We start from the raw sequence: 22298 nt of genomic DNA on the forward strand, positions 1-22298 counted from the left end.
GTTCCTGTCTTCATGGAGTTCACATTAAATTGGGGGAGTCAATTTACAAATAAATACAAATGTAAAAAAATCTAAGGAAATGGTAAGTGTTAAGAAAAAATAAAGTAAGGGAATGGATAGCAATAGAGGAAGGAAAGGCAAGTTAAAACTACAGTGAGATACCATTTCACACTCAGCAGAATGTCTATAATAAGGCAGATGTTAACCAATGTTGGCAAGGAGGCAGAGAAACAAGAAACCTCATGCATCGCTGGTGGGAACGTAAAATGGTGTTGCCACTTTAAATAAACAGTTTGGCAGTTTCTCAAAAAGTTGAGCATAAAACTACCATATGACCCAGCAATTTCACTTCTAGGTATCTACCAAAGAGAAATAAAAACATATCCACCCAGGGACGCCTGGCTGGCTCAGTCGGTAGAGGTTGATCTTGGGGTTGTGACTTCAAACCCCACGTTGAGTGTAGAGATTCCTTAAAAATAAAATCTTAAGAAATTAAAAAAAAAAAACAAAACCTATATCCAAGGGGCACCTGGGTGGCTCAGTCGTTAGGCATCTGCCTTCGGCTCAGGTCAGGATCCCAGGGTCCTGGGATCGAGCCCTGCATCGGGCTCCCGGCTCAGCGGGAAGCCTGCTTCTCCCTCTCCCACTCCCTCTGCTTGTGTTCCCTCTCTCACTGTCTCTTTCTGTGTCAAATAAATAAATGAAATCTTTAAATAAAATAAGATAAAATGTTTAAAAAAAAAACACTGTATCCACACAAAGACTTACACACAAATGTTCACAGAACATTACTTACAATAACCAAAAAATGAAACAAATGGTGAACAAAATATATACATCCATACAATGGAATACTATTCAGCTATAAAAAGAAACAAACTACAAACACTGTTATGTCATGGATGAACCTCAAGAACCTACTGAGTAAAATAATTCAGATACAAAAGAACATGTATTCTATGATTCTATTTATATGAAATGTCCAGAAAAGACAAACTTGTAGAGACAGAAAGTAGATAGTGGTTTCCTGGGGCTCAGGGTGAAAATGGAAATGAAATGGGCATAAGGGACCTTATTTAGGGGGTGAAAATATTCCAGAACTGATTTATGGTGATGGGTGCATCACTGAGTTACTACAATGACTTACTAAAAGTCATTGAATTGTACGTTTGAAATGGGTGAATTTTATGATATGTAAAATAAACTCAGAAGGTTATTTTTTTTTAAAAAAGAAAGTAATAAAGGGGTGAGATATTTCAAGTGGGTTAGTGCAGGGAAGGCCTTCCTGAGGAGCTGGCATTTGACCAGAGGCCTGGATGAATGAGGGAGTGAGCAATGCAATGATTAGGGAAGAGTGTAGAAGCAGAAAGTACAACTAGCATAAAGATCCAAAGAGACTTAGCAATTTAGGAGCATTAAGAAGGCCATGGTATTAAAGTGGAGTGAACAACAAAATTGTGGGAAGTAAGGTTGAAGATGTAAGCAGGTGTTGTAGGTCATGGTAAGAAGTTTGGGTTTTATTTTGAGCATGAAGTCTACCGAAAGGATTTTTAACTGGTTTACCTTAAAAAACAAAAACAAAACCCTCACTGCCTACTTTGTAGAAAATCAATGAGGGCGCCTGGGTGGCTCAGTTGGTTAAGCCACTGCCTTCGGCTCAGGTCATGATCCTGGAGTCCCGGGATCAAGTCCTGCATCGGGCTCCCTGCTCAGCAGGGAGTCTGCTTCTCCCTTTGACCCTCCCCCTTCTCATGCTCTCTCTCTCTCAAATAAATAAATAAAATCTTTAAAAAAAAAAAAAGAAAAGAAAATCAATGACCATTAAGGGGTGCCTGGGTGGCTCAGTCAGTTAAGCAACTGCCTTCAGTGCTGGTTGGGCTCTCTGCTCAGTGGGGAGTCTGCTTTTCCCTCTCCGTCTGCCCCTCCTCTCAGCTCATGCTCTCTCTCTCAAATAAATAAATAAAATATTTTTTAAAAAATCAATTGTATGGGGCAAAAATGGAAGTAGGGAGATCAGATAGGGGACTAACTGCAGTAGACAAGGCCAAAAGTTAGTTTGGGCTTGTGCCAGTGGTAATGATGAAGGTGGTAAGAAGAGGTCAGATTCTGGAGATATTTTGGAGATGGAGCAGATAGGACTTGCTAGTTTATTGGGAATTGGGTGTGATACAAAGAGAAGAATCAAGAATTGCTCCTAAATTTTTGGCCTGCCTAATATAGCAGGCCAAAAATTTATCCTTTACTGAGATGAGACCCTTAAGAGTGGAACAGTTTGGGTGGGTAATCAAGAATTTGTTTTTACAGCTGTGAAGTTTGAAAAGTCTAGACCTCCAGGTGGACATGAGGAGTATGCAGTTGGATAAATGAGTCTGGAATCAAAGAAAGAGGTAAGCTAGACATATAAACTTGGAAGTCATTAGCACATAGATGGCATTAAAACAAATGATCCGGATATCATATAGGGACAGAAATCAGGATGAGGGGAAGGATCCAGCAAAGGAGCTGAGAATGACCATTAGTGAGGTAGTATGAAAATCAGAAGCAGGATATCTTAGAGGGCAAATGAAGAGAGTGGTCAAGGTCACTGCTTGACAAGTAGTCTCAGTGCAGCAACAAGGATGACATCTTGGTTGGAGGGGCCATCAGAAAGAATGAGAGATGAGGAAGTAGAGACAATATGTACAACCCCTTTGAGAAATTTTACAATGTAGGGAAGTGGTTAGCTGGAGGAAGGATGTGGGGGTCAAGGCAAGGGGCTTAAAATTTTTTTTAAAATTATATTTTTAATGATGGGAGACATCTTGAAATGGAAAGAACCCAGTGGGCCTTGGGTATGATGAGGGAGGCAACAAGATGGGTTGTACTATTGTCTGGGAGTTAAATGGGACCTTTACTTGATTATTGATACAGTGACTTATGACTTGCTACAGTTTACACGACAGTACAGTTACAACTGGATTGTGCAATAGGGTCCCTTGATAGTGAAAGGAAACGAGTCCACCCTGGGAGCTTGACTTGACTTCATAGCTGTCCATAAGAGGGCAGCAGAGAAGGTTCTGCAAGGTGGTCCCTGGCAGGTAATGACTCTGTCACATAGTCTTCAAAGATACTCAAGGGAATGCAACCTGTCCTCCTCGGAACCTCAACACTCAAATCCAGTTTAGAGACCCCACAGTCTCCAGACTTGGGGGCATACTTGAGAAAAATGTGGCCAGGCTTTGAGATGTGGAGGGAAGGAAGCAATGATAAAGCTGACTGAGCATGGAAGAATGGCCAGTACAGAGGGAAGTTGTAGCTATTATGGTGAAGCATTTTTTTTATAAATTGAGGCTGGACCATCGTTATTATAAATAGACCGATTCCCCTGGAGTAATCACTGCCACAATCATTCCAAAAGAAACATTGATGCTGATGTACAAAATGTGTGGCCAAATTTTAAGAAAAGAAAAAAAAAGCCAAGTAGAGAAAGACCTAATTATGGTGGAGGGAGGAAGACACCCAGCTCTGACTGACCTTGAATGTGAATAACCACAGCCTAGAACATGTACACAGGATCTTCCAGCCCACAAAAGATTTCACAGTCTTTGTCTTTTTTCCATTTGATATTTATAGAGACCATTGAGTAAATATCACTGATGTTATTCTCATTTTCACTTTTCGGATAAAAAAAGAGAGGCTTAGAGAAAGGTCACCTGACTTTTCCACCATCACACAGCTAAGGAATGGCTAATCCAGGGCTCAGATTCAGGACTTTCATCTCCGTACCTTTGCATCTACAGAGAGTGACTTGTGGGGGTTACTGTGTGGAAACACATAACATGTTTAGATCGAATATGAAAGGTATGAAGGGGCTTAAGCTTGATGGCAAATGGAGATGAAATGGGGCAGTGAGGAGCAGTCCTCTGTCTGAATAGGGTTGTTGATACCGATGTAGAAGAATCAAATTTTTTCTGTGCAGCTTTGGAGAGTTCAGACTAGAACAGAGAGAGAGATTCCACTCAGTTTGTGAGGACCTCCATAAAAAAGAAATTGTCGAGTTGTATTCTTGAAGTGTTGAAGCAGGGGCTAGCAGACTATTTGACAAGGCTGCAGAGGGGACTCTTTGACGTTACAACCTCTAACATTCTATTCAAATGAAGTCTCTGGAAACATTTAGGGCTTGTTTGCAAAAAGCTTGAGTAACAGTAGTACGCTTTCCCAACACTCCAGTTCCCTGAAAGGAAGATGGGATGTTACACTGTGCCTTCATGCTGCAATAATTATACACCACGCATGTCCATTTCTGCTTGACCTGCTCCCAATTGGGATGGGAGCTGAGGAGTTGGGAGGCTAGCTCAGGAAGAGGAGGGAGCTGTGACTGATCCCAGACAAAAGTGGAAGCAATTCACTGCTCTGGGCAGGGAAGGGCAACTCTTTGTCTCAGCAATTGAGAAACCCTTGGCAACACAGAGGGAGGAATTCACCAGGGGCCTGACTCAGAGAGGATATGTGGGGGAAGGGTGACACAGGAACCTTGGGGATGGACTGGTTTATGGGTAGAAGCTTTGCACAGAGGAACCGTCAGAGGAGAAAGAAGCTATTTGTTCCAGGAGAGCAATTTAGAGAGATTTTGTTTGTGTGGGCCTTCGCTTATGAGGAAAGTGTTTGTGGGGAAGAAGGTTATGGAGCTAGTGATATGCATGGGAGCACTAATGAGAAACATGGTTTGTAGGGAGCTTGCTTGGCTGGGTCTGGGTTTGGGGCGGCCGAGCAGGGGGTCTGGGGCAGTGAGAGGGGCCACAGGGGCAGAAGGAAGAGTCCTTGCTGTGGCCTTTACAAATAGACAGTTCTGGGGCACCTGGGTGGCTCAGTCGGTTGAGTGTGAGCTCTTTTTTTTTTTTTTTTTTAAGATTTTATTTATTTATTTGACAGAGAGACATAGCGAGAGAGGGAACACAAGAGGGGGGCGGGTTGGGGGGAGAAGGAGAAGCAGGCTTCCTGCCAAACAGAGAGCCTCATGTGGGGCTCGATACAGGACCCTGGGACCATGACCTGAGCTGAAGGCAGACGCTTAACGACTGAGCCACCCAGGTGCTCCGAGTGTGAAGCTCTTGACCTCAGCTCAGGTCTTGATCATGGGGTCATGAGTTCAAGCCCTGTGTAAAAAACAACAAAAACAGATACAGTTTTAAAATAAATTTATTTTATTTTTAATCTTTATTTTATTATTAAAAATAAATTTTATAAAGATTTTATTTATTTATTAGAGAGAGAGAGGGAGAGAGAGAGAGACGCAAGGGAGGGACAAACAGACTTCGCACTGAGTGTGGAGCCCATTGCAGGGCTTGATCCCAGGACCCTGAGATCATGACCTGAGCTGAAATCAAAAGTCCGCCGCTCAACCGACCAAGCCACCCAGGTACCCCTAAAAATAAATTTTAAATAAAAATAAATAAAATAAAAATCTTACATGATTACCAAAACAATACATATTAATGTAGAACAATTGGACAATATAAAGAACAACAAGAAAGAAAGAAAAAAGAACCCTTCAGCCAAGATAGGCACTGTTATCAGTTTGGTATATTACAATGGATTTGGTATATTTTTTGGAAATTTTAACGACTACTTTGTCCCTAACTTTTTACTTTGAAAACCTTCAAACCTGTAGAGAAGTCGAAAGAACAATGTGATGAAAACTAGTGTACCTTCTACCATCAATTTTTTTTTTTTTAAGATTTTATTTATTTATTTGACAGAGAGAGACACAGCAAGAGAGGGAACACAAGCAGGGGGAGTCGGAGAGGGAGAAGCAGGCTTCCCACAGAGCAGGGAGCCCGATGTAGGGCTCGATCCTAGGACTCTGGGATCACGACCTGAGCTGAAGGCAGACGCCCAACGACTGAGCCACCCAGGCGCCCCTCAGTTGTTAGCATTATACCACATATACACTTCTTTTTCTTTTCCTGAGCCATTTGAAAGTAAGTTGTTGCCGATATCACATCGGTTCACTTTTAAGTATGTCAGGCGTGCATTTTTTTTTTTCTTTTCTTTTTAAAGATTCATTTATTTTTTAGAGAAAGCAAGAGCATGAGCAGGAGGGGCAGAGGGAAAGGGAGAGAGGATCTCAAGCCGACTCTACACTGAGCACGGAGCCTGATGCAGGACTCAATCCCAGGACCCTGAGATCATGACCTGAGCCAAAACCAAGAGTCTGACGCTTAACCGACTGAGCCACCCAGGTGCCCCCATCAGCATGCATTTCTAAGAATAAGGACATTCTCCTACATAACACAGTATCTCACCTGAGAAGATCAGTATGAATTCAAGAAGGTCTGCATATGTCTTACTTATCAGTATGTCTTACTACAGATTCTGAATGTTTTCCCCTTTCTTATATCTTTCACCTTTCAAGGCAGAACTTCAATCACTTACCTAGCCAGCTAAGCCAAAGCAACTAGATGCTGGGGAGGAAAGAAAGAGACTCTCTAAGAGCATGGAAATCTGGAAACCTGCCAGAAGGACACTGCTCAGAGGAGTCCAGGACATTTCTTTTCCCCTGAGCTCATTTTCCAGGCTGTGGGCTAGAGCTTTGCTTTGGGATCCTTCCCTCCCTTCCTCTCTACCTCCCCAAACCGTAGTATCTACTTGTTCTGCGCTAGATTCTGCACCAAGGTCTGCCAACCCAAGTGAACTTGGTCTCTAATCTCAAGAAAGTACAGAAAAGGCAGAGTTTCTCTCTGGTGAGTGGTTTCTGTCCTTGGCATTGTAATCTGTCATTTAAGAACATCATGCCCATGGGGCGCCTGGGTGGCTCAGTTGGTTAAGCAACTGCCTTCGGCTCAGGTCATGATCCTGGAGTCCCGGGATCGAGTCCCGCATCGGGCTCCCTGCTCGGCAGGGAGTCTGCTTCTCCCTCTGATCCTCCCCCTCTCATGCTCTCTGTCTCCCATTCTCTCTCTCAGATAAATAAATAAAAAATCTTTAAAAAAAAAAAAAAAAAGAACATCATGCCCATAGGACTGGCTTGTCTGCAGGTGACCTTACCAGGGTCTTTGGACTTCACATGGAAAAAGCCTCTGCTCCTTGAACCACCGATTGCCCCCCACCCGCCATCATCATGACCTGGCCAGGGCAACAGAGACAATTTCATGAAGAAAAAGCAAGCCCCTTTACTCTGAAATTTTAGCTTTGTCCTTTTCCCATGTTTTCTTTATGTAGGGAAAATATATCTGATTTGCAGATTGAGGGGCCCTCGTGTTTCCTTGCTTGACCCAGACTTTTTTTTTTTTTTTAATACTGTTGTTGGCTGTCCTTTCAAAATTGTTTTCCTACATGTAAGTTTATAAACATGGAGGTCTGTGAGCTAATTTTAACATTTCAGTAATCTTAATGAAAACCACACGTTTGGGGCGCCTGGGTGGCTCAGTCGTTAAACGTCTGCCTTCGGCTCGGATCATGATCCCAGGGTCCTGGGATCGAGCCCCACATCAGGCTCCCTGCTCCGCGGGAAGTCTGTTTCTCCCTCTCTCACTTCCCCTGCTTGTGTTCCCTCTCTAGCTGTGTCTCTCTGTCAAATAAATAAATTAAATCTTAAAAAAAGAAAAAGAAAAAGAAACCCACAAGTTTACTGTAAATAAGACTACAACATGACATGGGACACCTGGGTGGCTCAGTCAGTTAAGTATCTGCCTTTGGCTCAGGTCATGATCCCAGGGTCCTGAGATAGAGCCCCTCCTCAGGGTCCCTGCTCAGCTGGGTCTGCTTCTCCCTCTCCTTCTGCCGCTCCCCCTGCTTGTGCTCTCTCTCTCAATCTCTGTCTGAAATAAATAAATAAAATTAAAAAAAAATTAAGACTACAACATGATAACTCATACTAAGTTTATTTGAATTGTATCAACCCATTGAGGCAACCCTGGTTATCTCCTTCTTATTAAAAACTCTTTGGTAAGTTTTTTTTTTTAATTAATACAATGGGAAAATTAAATTGTGGTGATTGGTAAGTATAATAGCAAAATCTCCTCAAAACTTAAAATTTTTGGTACCATCTGAGAGTTTAGGTTAGGTCAGATCAGCATTTGATAAATAGTAACCACCATTAAAAAAAAAATAGTAACCACCATTTGTAAAATCAAACTCCTACTTTACCCAAATTCCTAATCTATCAATGGGGGGCACTAAGAACCCACAGACTCCAGCTTTGGGGACCAAAATTCAGGCTTAGGCAAGTATAATGATTTTAGCATCCTCACAACTAAAGTTCAACCAATCAAACTGTATTCTGCCTCTTTCCTCTTACCTAAATTTGAGTTGTGTTATCCTTCATCGTAGATAGTTTTGTGGGCTCCCTTTAATCCTTTCTTGGAACAGGTAAAGTATAAAAGGATACAAACTAACAAGCATGCAAATATATTTTTTAATTTAAATTCAGGTAATTAACATATAATGTATTATTAGTTTCCGAGGTAGAGTTTAGTGAATCATCCGTCTTATATAACACCCAGTGCTCATTACATCACGTGCCCTCCTTAATGCCCAGTTACCCCATCCCCCCTCCCACCACCCCTCCCCCACATCCCTCAGTTTGTTCCCTGTAGTTAAGACTCTCCTATGGTTTGCCTCCCTCTCTGATTTTGTCTTATTTTATTTTTCCCTCCCTTCCCCTATGATCCTCTGTTTTGTTTCTTAAATTCCACATGAGTGAAATCATATAATTGTCTTTCTCTGACTGATTTTGCTTAGCAAATACCCTCTAGTTCCATCCACGTCATTGCCAAATGGTAAGATTTCTTTTTTCTTTTTTTGGATGGTTGAGTAATATTGCTTACAAATATACTTTAAGAAGGAGACAGGGGGTGCTTGGAGATCAGAAAGAGAAAGTCTAAATTTTGGGAATTGCTTCCTTATCAGCCACCACGACTCAGGGATAAGATGCCGGCTCGGTGCTTAATTCGGAATCAGAAATGTTTCCTCATCCTCATGCTGGCCTGACTGAACCTCAGAACTACTCACCACCCCTGCCTACCAAGCAAACATCTCTTTGAGGTTTGGTCTTTTATGTCCTTGGTGATTTATTGCCCACTGTACATATTTTTCAGTGCAACTCTTGTTTATAGTTTTATTTTGGGAGTGGTTCGTATGAGTCAACTCTGCGAGTCAGAAAAACAGCAGATGTACAGAAAAAGATCATGTGTGGACCAGTGAGTTGAGTATAGGACCCGAGGGGGCTCTGGGGTAATCCTTCCAACCCCGGAAGCCCTTCCTTTTGGCCATCGGGCCTTTCTGGTTGCCTTTGTTATCTCTTCTCTGTCTAAGCAAGAGAAATAAAGATAACTTAATAAATGTAGCTTATAGGGACTCAAGAGGGCTAGAATAATAAAAAGTGTCCCTGGGGATTAAAAGGTTAGAAGCTACCAGTTTAGCTGGTATATCTTCTTTTGGTTTCAGGGACTTTTTGCCAATTGAATTAAATGTGGTTCCGCTAAAACTTGTTTGACTACTACCTCAAGTTGAAATATCATATAATGATCATTGTTTGAAAATTTGGTTCTTTCTTGGCAAAGTTCACTCTTTCGGTATTTTGTGGCCATTCTAAAAGAGGCCAAATACTGCCCCTGTCCTTTGCTGGTCTTTTGCTCCTGGGTATTTTACTGAAGTTTCCTAGAGCCTTGTTTCCACATTTATAAAATGGAGATAGAGTATCAGTTACCTCACAGTGCTAGATGAGATCGTGTAAATAGAGCCGCTTAACACAACTCCCTGGCATTTAATGAGCACTTTATAAATGCTAGCTACTATTTCTTTTCACTCCCAGGGACAATGCATTTTGTTATAGGGAATCACACTAGGTTGATATTGACTACAAGCCCAATTAAATGTGTCAAGCTTTTGGGGGGTAATTTCATTAAAAAAAAAAAAAAGGCAGGGAAAGAAGATGAATGTTAAAGAAATGTATTTCACACAGTCGAATCTTCCATAGTATGACCCGCTAGTAGGAGAGAATTTTTGGGGGGTGTAATGGAAAAAACCTTAAGAGTCATGTGTCCTGAGGTGACTTTTATCTTGTGTTGACCCATAACACTGGCCCCACGTGCAGCCATGTTGCCCTGAAGATGATCTGAAGGAGAATTTGTAGTGAACGTAAGAGGAAAATGTCCATTTTTTGGTTCAGCTTCCTCTCTCCCAGGGCCAGGCTGACTACGTTGGATCCTGATTTCCTTCAGTGTCACAGCGAGGGCAAGGAATGACAAATAGAGGGCACAGTGCTTCCCACTTTCCTGGTGTCACTCCTCTGGTCTCCAGCACTGATTTCACCCACATACATACACCCCTCTCCTGCCCCCTCCTCAGCCCCGAGAGCATTCCATTCCCATTCTACTCTTGGCAGTGTCCGGCTAACAGAGCTCAGCCAAAGTCCAGTGTGTGGGGTGAGGTTTGCCAGCTTTCAGTGCTGAAACAGTGCCACTTGAGCACCTCCCTCCCTATACTCACTCTTTCCCGAAACCTCTGGTGTTTTGCAAATCTCCCGGAAGTGAACAGCCAGAAGAGGAAAGCAAAAGTGGGTCAGGGAATGGTTTGAATTACTGGACGCAAAAATCCAAAAACCAAACCGAAAAACTGCCCATCCTCACTCATCCCTCATTTCCATTTCTCACAGAACCCTTGGGCTTCCTTTTTGTAATTTTCTTCCCCTTCAAGGCGATTTTATATATTTATTTAAAAAAAAATTTTTTTTTAAGATTTTATTTATTTAACAGAGAGAGGGAACACAAGCAGGGGGAGCGGGAGAGGGAGAAGCAGGCTTCCCCGCGGAGCAGGGAGCCCGATGCGGGACTTGATCCCAGGACCCTGGGATCGTAACCTGAGCCAAAGGCAGACGCCTAACGACTGAGCCACCCAGATGCCCCTCAAGGCGATTTAAAAAAACTTTTTATTATGAAAAACTTCAAGTGTGCACCGAAGTGGAGAGAAGAGTATAAGTAACCCCCAAGTGCCCAGCACACGCAACTCAACGATAATCAACATTTTGCCCATCTTGTTTCATCTCTCCTCCCTATTTTATTATCTTTATTTATGTGTTCATTTATTCCTAGAGTATTTTTGAAGCTAATTTATTTTTAATGGATTCTCCCCCTCCCCCAAGTTGAAGCTGGGAGTTGAGCAGAGGAGACCAAGCCTGGTGAGCTCAACCCCTCACCCTGCCTCCCCAGCCCCCCATCACTGCCTTGAGGGTGGAATCAGGCACAAATACAGTTTCATAACCTGATTTTTATTCTTCCAGTAAGTAATGGTGCCCATCTTCTTTATGCCAGACACTGTGCTAGGCACTGAGGATAAGAGAGAGGATAAGAAACGCTCAGTTTGGTGAGAAAAAAAGTAAGAGGCAATACTGTTCGTTTGGCCTGATTATTTATACACTTGCAGCAAGAGTGTTCATTTGACCACATAGGCCTTCTTAAACTGCTTTGTAAATCTAGAGCCATATATTATTGACAAGGCCACAAAATTTACTTCTTTCCAGAAATTTCCTTCAGGAATCTCAGATTGGACTTTTAAAAGCCTCTATTATTCACTATGTTGAGTTTAGAAAAACCAAGCCCAAGAAACTCTTTCCTCTAGGTTTCTCCCATTGTACCTATAAATTTGGGTGAATTGCTTTCTTCTCAAGGTCCCCACAATTTCCTAAAGTTCCTGGCCTGCCAAGAAGGGAGCTTCCTCACCTACTGCAAAACTGGGACCCTTAAACAGGTCCTGCGCAAGTTTTCCTGAGAGGACTTTGCAGACATTAGTTCATCATATTGGATTAAACAAGCATCATTCTCAAAAATGACTTCTGGGCAAGGCCTTGGTTGCATACCGATTTTTTCATTATATCCTGGTAAAAAGGAGGACAAATTCTTATTGAACTTATGCAAATAACTACCATGAAAAGTAAGGAGACTTGTAAGCTTCTTGGTGATGCTGTGTGAGACATCATTTAAGAATGTTTATTTCAGGGGCACTTGGGTGGTTCAGTCGTTAAGCATCTGCCTTCAGCTCAGATCATGATCCCAGGGTTCTGGGATCAAGCCCTGCATCGGGCTCCCTGGTCGGTGGAGAGTCTGCTTCTCCCTCTCCCACTCCCCCTGCTTGTGTTCCCTCTCTTGCCGTCTCTCTCTCTGTCAAATAAATAAATAAAATCCTTTAAAAAAATGTTTATTTCAGTTTAAAAAAGCAGAATCTAGGGCGCCTGGGTGGCTCAGTTGGTTGAGCGACTGCCTTCGGCTCAGGTCAAGATCCTGGAGTCCCAGTCCCAGGATCAAGTCCCACATGGATTTCCTGGTCAGCAGGGAGTCTGCTTCTCCCTCTGACCCTACCCCCTCTTGTGCTCTCTCTCAAATAAATAAATAAAATCTTAAAGAAAAAAAAAAGCAGAATCTAGTAATTTGTTATGGGTTACAGAGAGTTTAAGAAGAAAGAAAAAAGCCTTATTTGGATATTCAGAATAGAACATTAAAACAACATTAGCATTGAAGTAGAGCATTAAAACAATATTCCAAACATATAACTGCAAATTTCCCTTATCAGTTCCTTCAGTCCCATACAACCAATTCTTGTTCTGAAGGATCTTGAGTAAGCAGTCCCATGAAGCTGTCTGCTTATTGACTAAGAAGAGTTCTGGAAATCTTGGCTCAGTCCACTGGTTTGGTATGGAAGTTGTCTAAGCGATGTTAACTCAAAAACCTGTCCTTAAGAATCTATGCTTTAAAGTGTCAGTAGCTTGAAGTATCTGGTACAGTCCTTTTTCGAGGCTCTGACACAGTCCTTTATTCAAGACACAAATTCTAGTCGGTAGTTTATAGTGGAGCCTTCAGGCCAGCAGTAAACAAAAACTACCCATAGGTGACAGAGCCTTACAATGCCTGTGGTTAGTTTAGATCTGATAATTTTCAGATGTGAAAAAATATGAAGGTTCTTAATAAGAATAATGCAACTCACAAGGAAATTTGGTTGTTTCTTTGGTATGCAAACCAGTAATAAAGCCATTTCAAAAAAATTTTTACACAGTATGTCTTTAAAGATAATTAAGTCTAGGGGCACCTGGGTGGCTCAGTCGGTTACGCGTCTGCATTTGTCTGCTTCTCCCTCTGCCCCTCCCCCTGCTCATGCTTGGTCTCTCTCTCTCTCTGAAATAAATGAATAAAATCTTTTTTAAAAAAAGGTAACTAAGTTTATTTCAAAGAAGTCAGTGCATGTTACTTGTGCTGATGGATAAAAATGGATGAACATAATTTTTATAGAAAATGCAACCCAGGGTACCTGGGTGGCTTAGTTGGTTGGGCGACTGCCTTCATCTCAGGTCATGCTCCCAGGGTCCTGGGATCAAGTCCCGCTTCAGGCTTCCCTTGCTCCGCGGGGAGCCCGCTTCTCCCTCTCCCTGCGGATCCTCCTGCTTGTGCTCTCTCTCTGTCAAATAAATAGAATCTTTAAAAAAAAAAAAAAGAAAGAAAAAGAAAATGCAACCCAGAATGTTGGTGAGCTGGCATCTTTCCTAGCAGAGGAGTAGGATTTAGATGTGATTTGGGGGAGTTCATTCTGTAGACTCTGTTGGTTCTGGAAGTTCCTGTTGGACCAGAGTGGGGTGGGTGTGGTCTGTTTTATTGATCATATGTTAATTAGCAAAACTCCTCCAACATTACAGAAGGTGCCAAAATCACTCAATTAGAAAGAACAAGATGTAGTGCTGTAACTCCCCCAGAGGGTCCTCTACCAAATGGAACCAGGGCTAGACAGGGCCTACACAAGACAAGCCCAAACCAGGGGGACTGCCGCAATTAGAGGGTACAAAAAGAGTACAAGAATGAAGGATCTGGGGATGCCTGGGTGGCTCAGTAGGTTAAGCATCTGCCTTCGGCTTGGGTCATGATCCCGGGGTCCTGTGATCGAGTCCCACGTTGGGTTCTGTGCTCAGCAGGAAGTCTGCCTACTGGTCCCCCTGCTTGTGCTCACTCTCTCCCTCTCTCTCCTCTCTCTCTCTCTGACAAATAAAATCTAAAAAAAAAAAAAGATCTGGCAGAGGTTAGAAGGGTTGAGTTCTATGGGTTGTGATCAGGTTTATGTGAGTTCATTTTATAAATGTGAATTGTCAGAATTCTTAATAAGAACTGAAAATATCCATCTTATATGAGATATTTGTAAGATTGTTTCTGGCATCAGTGGTAACCAGTTGTTCTCTAGATCCAAGAGAAAATGACCTCAACTGGAACAGACCACTGGGGCAAGACAGATGGGATAAAAGAAGGAATGATCAGTGGGAGCCCACAGATCAGCCTTCCGCTCCCATTCTGCTGCCTGAGGCAAGTTACTTAACATCTTAAGGCTTCAAGGTTACTGTAAAACAAGAGAACTAATTTTAGCTCCTTTTACTTGTTGGGGAAGTTGTAAGGGTCATATAAGGTCATTTAGGTGAAAGTGAACTAAAACGCAAAGCCATCTATTTAGGTTCCCAGAAAGCCTAAATACCACCATTGTATGAATTGGGAGGAAAGGCACCTCCTCTGGGTGAAGTCAGCTCTGTGCCAGTTTGCGTACTTGGTTGCGCAGACCACGGTTAGGTTTCAGTCTCTACGCACCCCCGTGGCTGGCCACCCTCGAGCAGAGCATAACTTCAGAACGGTTTCTGTATGGAAAGTGTCACTGCATGATATCACAAGGAAGCGTTCACTAGCAAGATGCTTGCGGCGTCTCCTCCACAGCGCGGTCCCTTTGCGTTTGGTGGGTCCGGCTAAACAGACTCTAGGCTCTGCACACCACTGAGCACTCTGCAGTCCTAACAGAGGTCAGCCTTTCCACATGGGGTCATCTCAAATAACATGTCCATCTCTGAAAAATGCCTCCCGACCCCACTGCCCCCACCCGGAACCTTGGTGCATCTGGTGGGCATATGCGTGATGAAAACCCTGGGGGCAAAAGCCAATGGCTTCTTTGGGATGCACAGCAGAGTTGAATTCCTTATTAGTGAAACGTTGTTCCCTTTCCCTTCTTCTGTTTTCATGTCTCTCATCCTAAGAAACTCCTCATAGCTTGGAGAGCATCCGGCCCGAGGCTGAGCTGGGTTTACACCCCTCCAGTCCTCTGTCACTGGGCAGGGGCACCTGGGTGGCTCAGTCGTTAAGCGTCTGCCTTCGGCTCAGGTCATGATCCCAAGGTCCTGGGATCGAGCCCCACATCGGGCTTCCTGCTCAGCGGGGAGTCTGCTTCTCCCTCTCCCTCTGCCTCTCCCCACTGCTCCTACTCTCTCTCTCTCTGTCTCTGTATCTCTCTGTCTCAAATAAATAAATTAAAAAAAAAAAAATTCTCTGTCACTGGGCAGAAGCAGCTACCACCGCAGAATGAGGGAAGGGCTCCCGCGTGCGCAGCGGACAAACACCACTGACCGTTACTAATTCTTGCAGAACCCGTGCTTCTCAAGCATGTCACCACATCCAGGCTTTCATAGCAAATACCTGTATGTCCCTTTCACTACCCTGAAGTGTGATTCACAGATGCAATTACACGTGTTCACACCTACACCCAGGCAGTTCGTCCTCGGAGTCCGAGCATTCAACCATCGTTGCTCCAACAGTTCTCGCCTTTCACTCTTGCATTATTGGTTTTCTTCTCTGCTTCATCTTTATTATCAATAAACAAGCTGATGTTGTCTTTTCTTAAAAACAAACAAAACAAAGTAGAAAACCAATCTTCTCTATGCTCCTTCAGTCTCATACTTGAGATACCTGGTCATATACTGATGTTTCCCAAATTTGTATCACCAGCTCAGACTCGTCCGCTGTACAGGCTCCTATATTCACTATATTTAACTACCAGCTGACATCTCAACTTGTAATTTTAATAGACATGTTGAATTTAACATCCACACAGGGCTGAGTGGGGTGGCAGAAGACCGCAGGGTATATATCAAGTGTCAATCACCGTCTAGATGAGGGACTTGTGTGTGCACACATGTGTTTCTCCATACTGTTAGGTAAGACGTCTGTAATGAGCCTTAACACTTAAAATAAGTTTTTATTTTGCAAAAATTGTTGGTTCATAGGAAGTTGCCGGAATAAAACACAGAGATCGAATGTACCCTTCACCTGTTTCCTCTAGCGTTTACATCTTATGCATTAGCATGATGTGTAAAATTGACATTAGCATAATGTATGTGTGTGTGTAGTTCTGTGTCTCTTTATTTTATGTGTGGATTCGTGCAATCTCCACTGCAATCAAGGTAGAGAACTATTTCATCACCACAAAGATTACCCTTGTGGGGACACCTGGCTGCCTCAGTCTGTAGAACATGCGACTCTTGATCTCAGGTCATGAGTTTGACCCCCCATGTTAGGCATGGAGATTACTTTAAAAAAACCTACAAAAGGATCTCTCTCGTGGTACCACCTTAGAGTCACATCTGTGTCCTTATCCCCACCATTCAAACCTCTGACAAACACTATTCTCCATATTGTATGGGTGTCATCTAAATGGAGTCATATGGTACATGACCATTTGATATTATTTCTTTCACTCAGCATAATGCCTTTGAGACCCATCCAGGTTGTTATGAGTAACAGTAGTCCATCCCTCTTTATTGTTGAGTAGGATTCCATGGTGTGCATGTACTGCAGTTCATTTAGCCCCTCAGCCAGTGGAGGATATTTGGGCTGTTTCTAGTTTGGGCTAATAATACTGCTGTTAACATTCGTGTACAAGTTTTTGTGTGGACATATGTTTTCATTTCTCTGGGATGAATACCCAGGAGTGTGATTGCTGAGTTGTATGATAAGCATGTAGTTAGTATTTAAAAAATCTGCCAAACTGTTTCCCAGGGTAATAGTACCATTTATATTCCCATCAGCAATGTATGAGAGATCCAGTTTTTCTGCATCCTTGCCAGTGTTTTGTATTATCACTATTTTTTTTTCATTATAGCTATTCTGATAGATGTGTAGCTGTGTCTTCCCACTGCAGGTCCCTGGACTTCTTTCTCTGCAGTCCTGTCCTCCCTGGTATTCTGCCCTATGAACTCTAGTTGCCTGGTCCTCCTTGGACTCTCAGTTCCATCTCCTCATCTCAGGGAGACTGAAAGACTCTGCCTGCATCCCCGTCTCTGTGCCACCTGGCCTAGAAACTGTCCCCAGGGAGTAAGCTGGGGGAGTAGGCTCATCCCACTTGTTTCCCCTCTCTCAGTGATCGCTGGACTTCATTGCCTTCGTCCAATGTGTTGAAAATCTATTGTTTCATATAATTTGTTCATTTTTCCAGGAATTTTAGGCAAAACCCAATCACTGTTCCCCCATCCTGACTACAGGTGGAAGTCCATATTTTTTAAGTCCATATTTGATTTTATTTAGTTTTTATTTATTTTTTAAAGATTTTATTTATTTGAGAGAGAGGGTGAGAGCGCACGCACCAGTGGGGGTGGGAGGGGCAGAGTGAGAGGGAGAAGCAGGGTCTCCCTAAGCAGGGACTCCGGGATCATGACCTGAGCTGAGGGCAGACACGCAACCATCTGAGCCACCCCATTTTTTATAAAGATTTTATTTATTTATTTGAGAGAGAGAGAGAGACAGAGAGTGGGAGAGAGAATGAGCATGAGGGGTAAGGGTGCTTAGCAGAGTAGTATTCTTTATGCCCTCTTCATGTTGCCAATAGACATCACCAGAATGAATGGGCAGAATGGATACCAAAGAGGGATAGCACAGGCAAATAGACAGTGAAATGTAATAAATGCCTAGTGTAAAGTAAATGCTCAATATTGGTTAGTTGTTGTTATTATTATTGCTATAAATTATCAACATCAGCACTGCGAAAGGTCAGCCAGGTGGACCCCGCCAATCACAGAGGCAGCTCCCAGACCCCATTAGAAAACTCCTGCCTGAATGACAAAGCAAAACATCCTCCTGAAGAGCCTTGTTTATATCCAGAAAGGGTTTTTATAGTGCCTTAATAAACTCCGGAGTGCTTTAAAAAATCTCTCGTGCTGTCACTTTTAGCTAAGGAAGTGAATAGAATCAACATTGTTACCCTCCTGGATTTGCTCACCCAGACTACAGGGACCCATAGTGATGCTGCTGCTTTGGATATGGTCTTATCTAGGGCTAAATTATCAGGTTTGCAAAATCTGGATGTTCTGATGGGAATGTGGTTATTGGTTGGGTTGGAAAGAGGGAGAAGGGAGTGGAGGGCAGGGCTAGGCTTCATAGGTTAAGGTATGTGCAAATTTATGATTGCCTCAAATATTCCAATGTTCAAATTAAGTCATGATCCAAGTCTAAAATATAAAAAGCAAAATAACCATGTTGGAATATGGTTATTAAATGGTTATAAAATAACCAAATAAAGGCCAAAGATCTTGATGTGCTAGAAACGACAGGGAAGGGTTAAAGGATGTACATGTGGAGAATATTAAACAATGACTTGATTTGAGCTTCCTGGCAAGATCAGGCTGCGATAAAGCTCAGGATAGTGGGTGTAACCCAGGAGTGAGACAGTTGGCAAAACGAAACTGTCTGCAGTTTCCCAGGCTGGGGTCATTTCCTGCCTTGGATGTCTGGGTCTGTCTCAATGTCCAAATAGCCTTACTTCAAAGTGTGTGTGGGAGCAGAGAGAATTGAGTGAGCGTTTATTCAGTGCTGGTGGGAGGAATGGAAGGAGGGTGGGCTTAGGAATTAAGTCTGGATTTAAAAGCACATGGACCAGCAGGAGCTAGCCATTTTTCTACAGACCAGCAGCATCCAGGGCACTTTTTAGAAAGAAGGAAACCCTGGGAGGGAAGAGCTTGGGGAACAAGAGAACACAAAAGTCTCTGAAGCTACTTAGGTGTGGAGGTAAGTCCCAGTAGTGTTGAGTGCCCCGGGGAACAATATGGGAAGTTCTTTCTCTTTAGAAAAATTTTTAAAATATTGAAATATTTTAAACTTTAAAGAAAAGTTACAATAATACAAAGAACTCCTGAATAACCCTCTATCCAGATACATAATTTAAAAAATTTTTCCCCCACATTAAAAAAAATCATTTTTTTTCTCTGTAAACACATGTATACACATACATATAATCTATATTTTGAACCATTTGGGGGTAGGTTGCCTACAGCATGCCCCTTTGTTCCTTAGTATTTCAGGGTTCATTTTTTTAAGAATGAAGATATTCTTTTATTTATTTATTTTTTAAAGATTTTATTTATTTGACAGAGACATAGCAAGGGAGGGAACACAAGCAGGGGGAGAAGGAGAGAAGCAGGCTTCCCACTGAGCAGGGAGCCCGACGCGGGGCGCGATCCCAGGACCCTGGGACTATGACCTGAGCTGAAGGCAGATGCTTAACAACTGAGCCACCCAGATGCCCCTGAAGATATTCTTTTAAATAATCATAGTATAATTTTCAAATTCAGTATATCAAACATTGATATAATCCTCCTATCTACTCCACAGACTATCCTAATTTTACCAATTGTCTCAATGTTTTGTTTTGTTTTGTTTTAAGATTTTATTTATTTATTTGACAGAGAGACACAGAGAGAGAGGGAACACAAGCAGGGGGAGTGGGAGAGGGAGAAGCAGACTTCCCGCCGAGCAGGGAGCCCGATGTGGGGCTCGATCCCAGGACCCTGGGATCATGACCTGAGCCGAAGGCAGATGCTTAGCACTGAACCACCCAGGCGTCCCTGTCTCAATGTTCTTTGCAGCGATTTTTTTTTTTTTTCTGATAGGGAAGTTCTCTCTTTGATAGGGGGATGAAACTGGCCTCACAGGACAAAGACACATGTTCTTCCGCTCAGCACTGGTTGGGATCTTTATTAGCAGGGGAACCCCAGCAGGTCACTTTTGGGGGCTTTTTTGGGGGGGGGGGGGGGTTCATTCTTATGCCATTTCTTCCCTGAAAGTACAAGACTAATCAGCAGGAAATACCCAAGTGCTAAGAGATCTTTAGTAGTAGAAGGGTTCTGGCATGACATGATGTAGTTTTAACAGGGGCCTGAGATGTGAAATTGGGCATCGCCTCCCCCCCCAAAGCGCCACCCGTCCCTACTGCGTAGCTTCAGCTTAGGAGTAAGAATGGACCATAGTGCTTTTTCTATTCCTTTTTATCTTTTGAGGGGAAGGATGGGTAGCAAGGACAGTAATAGACACTTCAATGAGCAAAAATTAATTTGAGATAAAAATAGAGAGACTGTGTCCTATGGCAGTTCTAGTCCTTTACCGAGAATAAGGCTTTCTATAAGAATTTCTCTCAAGGACAGTATGCCATCGTACTTGATTGGCTTCTCAACCATTCTCTTGGGTTATTTGGAACTAATTTCTGTGTAGGAGCCATTTGATGTCAACTTTCCCTACTGATTCCCCATATGCGAACCAATTTCAGAACTGCTTCTCCTGGTCATCTTCCTGTTCATCTTCCTGTTGTGCAAGATTCATACGTTATTTTACAGCAACAGGAATGTTGTGGGGAGGGACCAGAGAAACGGGGAAAGAACAAGAAAGAATCTCTGCCTTGAGGGGAGGGGGTAATGCGGAGAAGGGAGAGGAGACCCCAAAGACTATGGTGTCAGTATTTAGGGAGTCTGGGGTCCCCCCTGGAGCCAAGTTTCATCTCAAAGTCAGTCCTTCTGTTTCCCTTCGGCCCTCCAGGAAAAATGAAGCTGACTCTGGTTCAGATCTTCTTCATGATGTTGCTGCTCCTACTGGGCCTGGGGTTGGGGCTGGGGCTGGGGCTTCAGATGGCTGCAGCAGTGCTGGAGGAGAGCGAGCAGTCCCTGAGTGAGCTGTGGTCCAGTGACTCAGAGGACAAGACCAAGGCCACGAAAGGAGAGGGCAGCCGAACTACAGAAACCTTGCTGCTTAGCAACAAAGGAGTGGTACAACCGGGCTGGGCCGAAGACACCGTCCTCGGGGAAGACGAAGTTCAGGGAAGCAAGATGCTTGGAGCTGAGCCTCTCCTTCAGAGCCAGAAAGACTACCTTAGGTCTGACCTGATGGCCAGGGAATGCAACAGCCTGATGGTACACAAGCTGAAGGAGCACAATCGCACGTGCATAAACCAGTACACATTCATCCATGAGGATCTGGATACGGTCAAAGCTGTCTGTAACAGTCCTGTGGTTGCCTGTGAGCTCAAGGGGGGCAAATGCCACAGAAGCCCCCGGCCTTTCGATTTGACACTCTGCAGGCTGTCCAAACCAGGCCAGGTCACTCCTCACTGCAATTACCTCACTTTCATTTTTGAAAAGTATATTATTATATCTTGTAATGACATGAAGGTCCAGATAATGTCTGGACAATGAAACGACTTTTCTTCTTCCTCTTCGTTCTTCTCCTCTTTCCCTTCCTTCCTACTTCTTCTTTCTCATACTGTTTTCCTCGTCCTGGGTGTTCGGCATCAAAAGGTTCTGGGAAGAGAGGCTGGCCTACTCTGCATCATTCTCCCCTGCGAACACAATTCTTCTTTGCCCTAGGTTTCATCCAACTTGCATTTTGTTCCTGGGGTTTGAGGTGGCAGAATAGGGTAATGATCTGTAGTGTCTCTAGGTCCTCCGTCTCTCCTGCCCTGGAGAGACATAAGTGAAGAACTGCCCTAGTCTCTGTGGTGACTTTGGTCATCAGCCTGTTCCCTGGTCTCTTTGCCTTTGGGTATGGACTGTAAGAGGTTAATGCATCCTAGACCCATATCCTTTGCTGCTGTTCATGAGCCTCTAGGGCCATCACAGGAGCCTCTGGGGCTTTCCACATGGCCCCTCTGTGCTGCAGATGCAAATGAGTGACTCTAGCTCTAACTGCACCTGCTGAACCACGTGGATTGGGTTTCTTTCCTTGAGTCCTTCAAAAGAGTGGACTAGTCTGAGGGGTCTGCTGGGAAGGTGCTGTGGTGGTGCAGACTAAGCTAGAACATGTGATGCGGCAAGGACAGCACTCTTTTGTTTGACCCTTCTCGACCCTTTTCTCTCTCCTCCCAACTTTTGCTACCTGCCTCTTTGTTTTGCTTCTTTTTCCATCTCTTTGTTTTTTTCTTTTGCATCCCCCCCCAGCTGACACCTCCCCCCCTTCTCTGTTTTCCTTTTCCTCTTCTTTTTGGGCTCTCCCTCTTCTTTCTCCGAATCCCTTTAGAAATTCATTCAGCCACTTAAGTGTGAGACTCTAGATTTCAGCTCGCGTTGTGATCTCAGGGTAGTGGGATCAAGCACCGCCCCCCAGCTCTGCCCTCAGGGGGAAGTATTTTCTCTCCCTCTGCCCCCACCCCTGCTTGCAAGCACACTCTCTCTCAAATAAATAAATAAATCTTAAAAAAAAAAAAGGAATTTATTCAGC

At 43.4% G+C, this 22298-nt stretch overlaps 1 protein-coding gene across 6 annotated transcripts; it reads left to right on the forward strand.

Annotated features, from left to right (window-relative positions):
• The first annotated feature begins 1547 nt into the window (after positions 1-1547).
• RNASE10 (ribonuclease A family member 10 (inactive)) lies at positions 1548-21626 on the forward strand. Of its 6 annotated transcripts, XM_064570745.1 has the most exons (3): positions 8022-8759; positions 8890-9024; positions 20625-21626. In XM_064570745.1, the coding sequence occupies exon 3, from the start codon at positions 20630-20632 to the stop codon at positions 21275-21277; it is 648 nt and encodes a 215-aa protein (XP_064426815.1). In that variant the 5' UTR covers positions 8022-8759; positions 8890-9024; positions 20625-20629; the 3' UTR covers positions 21278-21626. The 6 variants fall into 6 exon arrangements, 3 of the variants coding, with proteins under 3 accessions (XP_064426816.1, XP_064426815.1, XP_045756404.1); XR_010405105.1 differs by lacking the exons at positions 8022-8759; positions 8890-9024; positions 20625-21626 and adding exons at positions 1548-2387; positions 6057-6985; XR_010405106.1 differs by lacking the exons at positions 8022-8759; positions 8890-9024; positions 20625-21626 and adding exons at positions 1548-2387; positions 6395-6985.
• Positions 21627-22298: the final 672 nt, after the last annotated feature.

Source organism: Mirounga angustirostris, unplaced genomic scaffold (genome assembly GCF_029215605.1).
Source record: "Mirounga angustirostris isolate CCGP_5_RB_7025 unplaced genomic scaffold, mMirAng1.0.hap1 SCAF_9, whole genome shotgun sequence".
NCBI lineage: Eukaryota > Metazoa > Chordata > Mammalia > Carnivora > Phocidae > Mirounga > Mirounga angustirostris.

What these genes read in the sequence shown, in the direction of transcription:
- RNASE10 (XM_064570746.1), top strand. Translation starts at nt 20,630, where the DNA reads ATGAAGCTGACTCTGGTTCAGATCTTCTTCATGATGTTGCTGCTCCTA.